The sequence below is a fragment of the Macrobrachium nipponense genome, chromosome 36 (assembly GCF_015104395.2).
Source record: "Macrobrachium nipponense isolate FS-2020 chromosome 36, ASM1510439v2, whole genome shotgun sequence".
Taxonomy (NCBI): domain Eukaryota; kingdom Metazoa; phylum Arthropoda; class Malacostraca; order Decapoda; family Palaemonidae; genus Macrobrachium; species Macrobrachium nipponense.
Genome location: NC_087220.1, coordinates 56,464,357 through 56,474,254, shown reverse-complemented (window position 1 = coordinate 56,474,254; position 9,898 = coordinate 56,464,357). Strand labels below are relative to the sequence as shown.

General features: G+C 49.9%; 1 protein-coding gene across 2 annotated transcripts in view; it reads left to right on the top strand.

The window, feature by feature from the left end:
• The first annotated feature begins 1,298 nt into the window (after positions 1-1,298).
• Positions 1,299-9,898, top strand: part of LOC135203691 (probable mitochondrial glutathione transporter SLC25A40) — a 28,524-nt gene continuing 19,924 nt past the window's right edge. The window contains exon 1 of one of the 2 annotated variants that reach the window (XM_064233593.1): positions 1,299-1,521. In XM_064233593.1, the coding sequence (XP_064089663.1) occupies positions 1,423-1,521 (99 nt within the window). In that variant the 5' untranslated portion in view covers positions 1,299-1,422. The remainder of the gene's footprint in view (positions 1,522-9,898) is intronic. The other variant, XM_064233594.1, reaches the window with a different exon arrangement.

The following is a 9,898-nucleotide window of genomic DNA, read 5'->3' as shown; positions in this document are numbered from 1 at the left end:
TTTTACATCCTACAACTAGTGTTGTTTTCCCCTTTTTTCCATATTTATATTGCTGTCTCTTTCCCTCCACCAAGGGTGTCAATCAGCTAAGTATATATCTGACAGGAAAGTTCATGTACAAAAATGTTATTGTTAGTATACAATAAGGTTTTGTACATACTTACCTGGCAGATATATACGATTGATGGGCCCGCCCAGCCTCCCCTCAGGAGACCGGTGGAAGGAAAAATTCTGGCTGGAAAGGGAGATTGGTTCTTACATCCGCCACCCAGCGGCGGGTAAGGTAGATCACCTGACCTACCTGTCGCGTGTGCCGCGAGTTTTGAATTCTGTCGTGACGTCAGAGACGTATAGCTAAGTATATATCTGCCAGGTAAGTATGTACAAAACCTTATTGTATACTAACAATAACATTTTTATTACAATTTTGAATAAGTAATCTCTTGCATTAAGGTTGAGGAATAGGATGCCAAGGATTTTACTTGAGATGAACAATACTAGGTTGGACTACCCTATTGGAAGTGATTGCTTATGTGGGGGTTAGCATACACTACACGGTGTAGAGTACTTAACAGTTTATAACCTGGCCCTAGATCCTCATACCATGCCTTTATAACCTGGCCTAGATCCTCATACCATGCCTTTATAACCTGGACCTAGATCCCATACCATGCCTTTATAGCCTGGACCTAGATCCCCATACCATGCCTCCCTGATTCCCATGATCATTCTGTGGCCTTTGGTGGTTTGTGTCGTTTCCATAGACTAAATGCAGTAAGCCCCCAAAAACTTAGAGAACTAGGAATGTTCATGTGGCATTTAGCCTAATACAAAACATTATTAAAATGCAAATTGCAAAACTGATTTTGTTTACAATCCAGCAGTACTGAAGACCTAAAGTGGAAGATTAATCATACTCTCATGAGTCGGCTCCGTGATTTTAATATGTATTTGTTGAGCTGTTTTATAAAAATGAATTCAGTATTTGTAATAATTTTGTCAAAAGGAGTTTCAGGGCTTTTTTTTTTTATAGAGTAACATGATTTAATTAAAGAATAAAAATGCAGTCAAAGTTTTGTTTATATTTCTCATTTGAAAATGGGATGATCAGTACCAGTACTCTTGATAATTATTGTATGTGCAACTGTAGATACTTTGAGGGAATTGAGCATTTACATAATTATGAATTTAGTGTGCCAATATTTCTATATGGATGAGGAAGTAATAAGCAATTCTAAGATATTTGAGGGGTATTGGTCTTGTCTGTAAGGTAACCAATAACAGCTTATATCCATCATCTAATAATGAAACAGATTCTCATCTTTATTTTCAGTGACACCATTCGATGTGGTCAAAGTACGCCTTCAGGCTCAACAGAGAGCAGAACTCAGACGAACATGTTTTCTTTACTGCAATGGTCTCATGGATCACATTTGCAATTGTGCCAGAGCAATATGTACGAATGCAGAGCATGAGCCTTGGTATAACAGACCAGTTCCTGTGCACCTGAATGGAACTCTGGTAAGATATTCTGTTAATATTTCATTACTGTAATTCATGACACTATGGTAGTTTTCTGCAGTTGGTCATAGTGTGGGCATCATGCCCAAGATCTACCTGTGTTATTCTTTTGTTTTCTCAGTCATTACATGGCTATCTGTGCAGCAGGATGACTGCATATGGAAAGGTACAGTTTGTATATCTAGGAAAATACAAATTGTTTTTAATGTTTATCCATTTATTTGTTTTATAAAGTAAGTAAGCTTTTTCTAAATACTTTGCACATACGTACTGTAGTATTATTAGGAAATTTTCAAATGCTATTATGATTACAGCAAGTATATGTGATATTAAGGTACTTTAATTTGAATCAGCAATCTTAATTGTCATGCAATTTGAATCAACAATCTGAATTGTCATGCAATTTTTTTCTGGGCTTATCCACTAATACCAATTACGTATTGCTTTGAGTTCACCTTGGTTTAACCTTCACTCAGGCTGGATGAAGTTACTTGCCAAGGGATGCAGGTAGATGCCCTGTTGCTGGCATAACAATTAGCCTCTGTTGCCAGAATAGTACCTGTTTTAAATTGTATAATGCTATCTTCTTGACCACACACTCGATTTTCACTTCATGAATATGATTTATTCTGTGCTGGACTGTGTCCCATTTGGGAGTGCTTTGTTTAGTAGCATTCAGTTTTCTCCATTTTATTGCATGATTGAATATTTGCAATCTTTTGATGGTTATGACTTATTATTTGCACATGTGTGCTGAAAGTCATTAACTCTGCATGTACCATATTTATTTATTTATTTATTTATTTATTTATTTTGTTTTTATTTTGGTCGAGATGTGTGTACTGATGATAAAATAATCATCATCATCCAACCCAAATTTAAAAGCTGAATGCTACAAGCCCAAGCATTCCCATAAAAGAGACAGCACTGCACAATAGAATAAATATAGAAGCACAATGAACTTCAGTAAACAAAAGAAGCAATGTAGCAGAAAAACAAATAAATTAATTTTGAATTGAGCCTGTTCAACTAGAAGACATCTGCTCCCAGCTTGAAATTCTGAAGCCCTAATGATATGTTGACATGACTGTGAGGTTTATTCCATAATTTGGGCACAGCAGGAAGAAGCTAATTCTAGAAACCTGTATAGCATTAAACTACATGCAGATAAAGACAAGACTGCTGGGATTGACTGCATATTTAGTGCTAGGTGGTGAGATGAGAGGATAATAGCAATAATGCAAAGTTTTTATAAAACATTAACAGTGAGCTAACTGAATGACAGTGCTGGAAATTCAAGATTGGATCTTGATTTAGAAGTCATCATGATGCAAGCAACCAGTCCTTTTCCAAAGCCAGATTGTGAACACTGGGTAAGATGGTTAGTTTTAGGATGGACTCACAGAGGTATGGCCAACAGATGTTCAGAAACTTGTAGATAATATGGGTGGTAATTGGTGGAGCACATGCTACCATTCCCACATATATCAGAGGGAGGCACATTACCAGTTCTCTAACATTTGCCAAAGAACATGTAATTGTTTTAGGAAAAATGAGACAATAAAGTATTCATCACTGGTTTGTCTGTTGGATATACCTGCTACCTATGATAGATGGTGTATAAGAATCTTAATCAAGAAATAGGATAGGTTGTATATTGGTGAGTGGTTACTGCAGATTAGGTATATATATTGCTTTTCCTAGATATATATATGTATATACATATATATATATTTGTTCCGGTACGTATACAAACCCTTGGTCCTTTAACGATAGGAATGGTACTTAGTGGCAGCTGAACCGGTCGTAAGCTTCGAACAAGGGAGTTCGGTAGTTAACTGCTTGTCCCACAGTTGGCGGTCAGCTCGACTGCGAGGAGAGGAGTCACTTTGCTTTCGGCCGCCGACAGAGACAGACGTGTTGTTCGCCTTTCTGCCCGCTATCATCGTATGCTTTGTGTGCTTCACTGCTTGAAGATTTTGTTTTGGCTTTCTCTATTACTGTGTGATTGTGCAAAAAGATACGTAAGTACGTGTGTTTTTTTTTATTATTCATTCAGTGATTGAACTTCGAAATGGAATCCCAAGAACCGGGGAGACCTATGGGGGAGGAAGAAGCCGCATAAGCTGGCCAGGGAGTCGTCGGAGGATTCTCTGGTTGCTTCCCTGGTCACGGACACGTCTTCCTGTTTTCTCCCTCCATCTCAGCTCCCTCGTATGGCTCCTTCCCCTTCGGGGGAGGTATCTCCTTCCTTTTCTTGCTCGATCAGTCGAGCGTAAGGGGGAGGGGCCCAGTCATTCAACTGTAATCGGGGTCTTCCATTCGCTCAGGGTGGGATCTGTTCCCAACCCCCCCCTTACTAACTCGACTCTGTTCTTTTCTTCAGGTTTGCTTGCCACGGGTGACGATCTCGGCCGGGCCTGGTATTCGCTGGGGCTCCAGGGGACACCGACAATTCAGGGGCTGCTGAGTCACCTGGCGAGGGGGTCTACGCCGGTTACCCACGGCTCGACCACCACCACTACAACTACGGTATCCACGCCTGGCTACGCTGCACCGCCGCACCTGGTGTACACACAGCACGTAGCCACAGTGACACCGACAGCCGCTGTGCAGATGCCGCTGATGGAGGTGAGGATGCCTCAGCCCCTGACTTCCGGTGTCCTAAGAGCTCTCCGCTGGACCTGCCACCTGTGTATAGGATGCCGCTGGTTCCTGCCCCGCCTCCTGTTCCTGACCACACTCCCGCTTCAGTACGAGTACCAGTTCCTACCACTGTCGTTCCTGCTCGTGGTGTTGCTGCTCCCACCCCAGGTCCTTCCAGACAGGTGCAGTCGGGCTCTTTTGCTTCGGCAACTGCCCTGGCTCCGTCTTGGATGGAGGACCTGACGGTGGTCCTGAAGAAGCTGACGAAGAAGAAGAGGAGGAAGGTGTCGTCGTCGTCATCTTCATCACCTTCTTTGTTGTCGTCTGCTGTCGCTTCCCTTTCGACTTCTAAGGCCCAACAGAGAAGAAGGTCACATCCTCCCCCCCTAAGAAGGCTCGCTCTGAGACTTCTAAGGGTCCTTCCCACTGGACCCACTCCAGTGGGAAGGTTGGGGCTTCTGCTGGTCCTCCTGTTCCTTCGGGAACGGGGTCCGTCTCTCTTTCCGCAAGGAAGAAGAAGACGGGGACTGGAGGAGCACCGGCTAACACTGGTACCTCCTCACCTGGCGCCAGGTACCGTCTCGGCCTCTCGCTCGCGAGAGGTACCAAGTGTACGGTCGCCCACCGGTGACCGTACAGCCAAGACCCAGGCAACCGAGTCCGCTCAGCGCCAGGATCCAGGCACGGAGCGGAAGACTGGTGGGAGTCATCCAGGTGACTCCCGCCAGGCCAGTGATCCTTCTTGCAGCGAGCCGTAGGTACCCAGGGTAGACGCGACGGTCCCAGACCGTCCGCGGGCTGAGGCAAGGAAGCGATCCCCTCGGTCGCCTGAACCAGCCTAGGCTGGTTCAAGCAATGTGGTGCGCCGTGAGGACAGGCCTCGCTCCCACAGCGACAGCAGACTCTGCCGGTCCCCTGACCGCCTCTCCCACGGGACCAGGCAGAGAGGGGGACTAGCAGCAGCTCTTCTGATGCTCGGGACCATCGCCGCTGTTCTCAGTCCAGCCGCTCGACTAGGCCTGCAGCTTGATCGCAATCGTGGGTTGGTGATCGCCTGCAGCCCCCTCAGCACACTGGTTCTGCTGGTGGGCGTGGGGGGAGTGTCAGGTCTGCCTCTCCTATCCCTTCAACTTCCTCGGGTTACACCGGGAAGAGCGAGGCGATTAGGAGTGATTGCGAGGGGCGTGCCCCTCGCGATCCCCCCACGACACCCTACGAACCTGGCACAGTCCTCAGATCGACCAGATCGTATGCGCAAGTGGCAGAAGGAAACCATGAGGGGTCTGTGGTGGTTCCTCCTGTGGAAGGAGGAGGTTCTCGGGAGGCATTCTCACTGGACGGGCTTGACAGCCCATCTCCGCAGGATGCAGTCACTCCTGAGATCCAGAGGTCGTTTTCAGAGGTTATTGCGCTGATTCGTCGGCACAACAACCTCGGGGAAGGATCGCCGCTCCCACCGTCTGAGCCCACATCGGGTTTGGGGTCATTCTGGGGTTCCAAAAAGGAACCCAGGACGACGGTGGGTCTGCCGCGATCAGCCTTGGCTGACAGTTTACTGAGCCAGGTGGACGCTCTTGTCTCCGGACAGGAGGGTTCGCTTCGGTCTGGTAGGTCATCCAAGCTCCTTCCCCCGCCTCTACCACGACAGAGGAGATTCTACGTGCCTTCAGAAGATCCTCTGCCGCCCAAACAGGTTAACCCAGAGCTGGCTAGGCTAACTCCAGGGTGTCCCTGCAGCAGCTCCTGTCGGAGAACCTCTGGTTCTCGCAGTAGGAGGCACTTGCCTTGAAATCTACCACTATGACAGCATTCCAAGCAGTCTCCTGGCTCGACCTGTGGTCCCTCACAGTGTCGAAAACTGCGGCCTCCTTGGGGAACATCACTCCTGAAGGGGACCCGGCTTTTGTGAGACTGTGCCAGTCTAGAGGTAGGGCCATCTCCTACCTGGCCCACCAGACGGCTAACCTGTGGGCCAACCTGGTTCTTTGGCGTAGGGACGCTGTCCTCGCCCGAGTGACCAGGGCGGCTGGGCGAGAGGCGGCATTGAATCTTCGCAACGGACCGGTGCGGAGTTCCTCCTGTCTCTTCCCCAGAGAGATGGTGGACGCTGCCGTGGAACAACGGCACACTGATGACATTGACCGTCTGGTCCACCAGGCAGTCTCGAAGGTGGCTGGGCAACCTCGAGCGACTGCGGCTAAGCCTAAGAGATTAGCTAGCCCTTCCTCTGCGGCTGAGACGATTGCTTCGTCGAAACCCAGAGGAAAGACTCTGCCTTCGACATCTTCAGTAAGGAGTGACTGTAACCAGCCCTCCTCCCAGTCCTTCTCTCGAGGAGGATCTGGGAAGAAGAAGCCAAAGAGAGGCGGGAAACACTAGGGACGGCGTTCCCCTCATCTGCTGCTGGAAGTTGGGGGGAATGCCTGGCAAGCCATTGGGCAACATGGCAGCGCTACGGAGCAGAGACCTGGATAGTGAACGTTCTTCAGGAGGGATATTTACTACCCTTCGAGTCTCGGCCACCCCTCACCTCCAACCCGGTTCATCTTCAGATGTACGTCCCTGGTTTGACCAAGGACGTAGCACTTCGGCAGGAAGTAGAAGTCATGCTGAGCAAACATGCTGTGGAGATCGTATGGGATCAGTTGCCGGCCTTCTAGGTGGAGAAGTCCTCAGGGGGCTGGCGCCCGGTGATAGATCTCTCTCTTGAACCGATTTGTTCGCCAGACTCGGTTCACGATGGAAACGGCACGCTCAGTGCTCAATTCCATCAGGGAGAACGACTTCATGCTTTCTGTGGATCTGAAGGACGCGTATTTCCAGATACCCATCCATCAATCCTCCAGGAAATACCTCCGCTTCATCCTCGACGGGACGGTGTACCAATTCAGGGCACTTTGTTTCGGTCTCTCAACCGCCCCACAGGTGTTCACGCAAGTGTTCACGCTGGTGTCGTCTTCGGCCCACTTGGTAGGGATACGTCTTCTGAGGTATCTCGACGATTGGCTAGTCCTGGCGAGCTCCCACTTGCAGTTGCTACAGGACAGGGACCAACTCCTCGAATTCTGCCGCGATCTGGGGATCATAGTGAATTACGAGAAGTCGGATCTCGAGCCCAAGCAGAGGATGAAGTACCTGGGCATGCTGATCGATGCGGTAGCAGGGTGAGTCTTCCCCACAGATTCGCGGATCAGCAGGTTCAGGGAGGCAGCAAGACAGTTCCTGTCTCGACAGGAGCAGCCAGCTCAGCAGTGGCAGGTCGTGATCGGTCACCTGTTGTCTCTCGAGAAGCTAGTCCCTCTCAGGCGTCTTCACCTGCGGTCTCTTCAGTGGAGACTAAAGGAGTGTTGGTCACAGGCAGGGGACCCTCCCTTCTACCCTGTGTCCCTCACAGAGGAGGTGAGGCAGGACCTAGCCTGGTGGCTGGACGACGGGAACCTCGTAAGAGGAGTGCTTCTTCGCACTCCCCCCCCGGAGATGTTGCTGTTCTCAGACACATCGACCGAGGGATGGGGCGCACACCTAGAGGAGTTGCTGGCTGCGGGTGTGTGGGATCATCACGACAAGCACCTTCACATCAACTTCCCGGAGCTCAAGGCAGCGTTCTTCGCTCTCCAAGAGTTCTGGGATCGTCTGGTGGGACACTCAGTGGTGTTGATGAGCGACAACACCACGGTAGTGGCGTACGTCAACAAGCAGGTGGGCCTAGTGTCCCTTCTGCTGCACCAGTTGACGTTGCAGGTGCACGAATAGGCCGTGGCATACTCAGTAGAGCTGTCAGCCCGCTACATTCCAGGCAAGAGGAATGTAGTAGCAGACAAGCTCAGCCGTTGGGATCAGGTGATAGGAACCGAGTGGTCCCTTCAACCTGGGGGGGCGTCCAGTCGTAGACCTGTTCGCCACCCAGCACAACAGACAACTCCGAGTTTTCTACTCAGTTGTGCCGGACCCATGGGCAGCTGCAGAGGACGCTCTTCAACACCCGTGGAAGAACCTCTTCGTTTACACCTTTCCCCCATTCTGTCTGATTCGCAAGGTGATCAGCAGGGCGCTGATCACCTCGAATCTCCGGATGATCCTGGTGGCGCCCAAATGGCCTCAAGCCATTTGGTACCCGGACCTGCTGGCTCTGCTCGCCAAAGCACCGAGGGAGATTCACCCCTGGCACAACCTCCTGTGCCAGCCACACGTAGAGTGGTACCACCGGTCGGTCGAGTCCCTGTGTCTTCACGGCTGGCTGTTGTCCACATCTCTTGCGAGCGAGAGGCTTTTCTCGCAGCGCAGCAACAGAGATGGCTGGATACCTCAGACAGTCCTCTGCAGCTGTATACCAGGGGAAGTGTGCCGTCTTCTGTGGGCTCTCTTCTCAGAGTCACTGTTCAGCAGGTAGCGGATTTCCTCGTTTTTCTTCGCCGAGAGAAGCTCCTCTCCGTCTACAGTTAAAGGATACAGAGCCGCCCTGGCACTAGTCCTTAAACTGCGAGGTGTGGACATCTCTTCTTCCTTCGAGATCTCCCTCCTGATAAAGAGCTTCGAGAGGTCTTGCCCACCCAGGAAACTCAGGCCCCCGGGTTGGGATGTGACTCGTCCTTAGGAGTTTGACTCACAGACCCTTCGAGCCACTCCGAGAGTCGTCAGACAGGGATCTGACCCTCAAGACCCTCTTCTTGCTGGCCCTGGCATCGGCAAAGAGAGTAGGGGAACTTCATGGTCTTTCCTACAATGTCAAGCATTCCAGAGGATGGGGATCTGTGACGCTCGATTTCGTCCTGAACTTTGTAGCGAAGACTCAGAATCCTTCGGTCCCTGACGACCCGTTCGAGTCTTTCACGATCCCCTCCTTGAAGGACTTTACTGATGATGATGCGGATGAGATGCTGCTTTGTCCTGTGAGGGCACTACGGCGCTATCTGACGAGAACTCGACACCTCAGGCCTGAGTGTCGACGCCTCTTCGTTAGCGTCGGGGTTACCAAGAAAGAAGTTTCCAAGAACAATTTTTCTTTCTGGCTACGTGAGGGGATCAGGAGTGCGTACGACGCGGATGGTAGTGACGACACCCGTACCCTTCGTCCGAGAGCCCACGAAGTCAGAGGTATTAGTCCAACCCTTGCGTTCCGCAAGAACTTCTCCCTGGCGCTGGTTCTGAAGGCAGGGGTTTGGGCCAACTAGACCACCTTTACTTCATTCTACCTTCGGGATATTACCCACAGGTCCTTGGACACTTTTTCCTTGGGACCCGTGGTGGCTGCTCAACAAGTTGTGTAGTCTACCCAGCACCCGAGCGGACAAAACAGCATCGCATCCTTGTGTTACCATGAATGGGTGAGTGAAAGAGTGTGTGACTGGCTTCTCTTCCTCCTTTATTCTTCCTCCTCTACCTGTGGGCAGAGGGCCAAGGTCATCGCTACACTGAACAGGAGGCTGATGCAGGTAAGCTACACAACCGAACTCCATCCTATCCCTTTCATTAGGGATAGGAGTTTTTATCCACCACTCCCCAAGGGGGGGAGTGGAAGCCAACAAGAGACAAACCCATGACTTCATCTTGGCTCTTGAAGTAGGAATTAGTTCTTGCATTTGTTGCTATTTATAAGAGGTACGCTTGCCTCCCTTTTATAAATTTGGTCCAGAAGTCTGACCACTGATCCTGCGGTGCACACCCCGATCAGCTGGACAGAGGCTAGGATCCCTCCCTTTGCTCTTACGACCAGGGAGGGAACCAAGGTAGG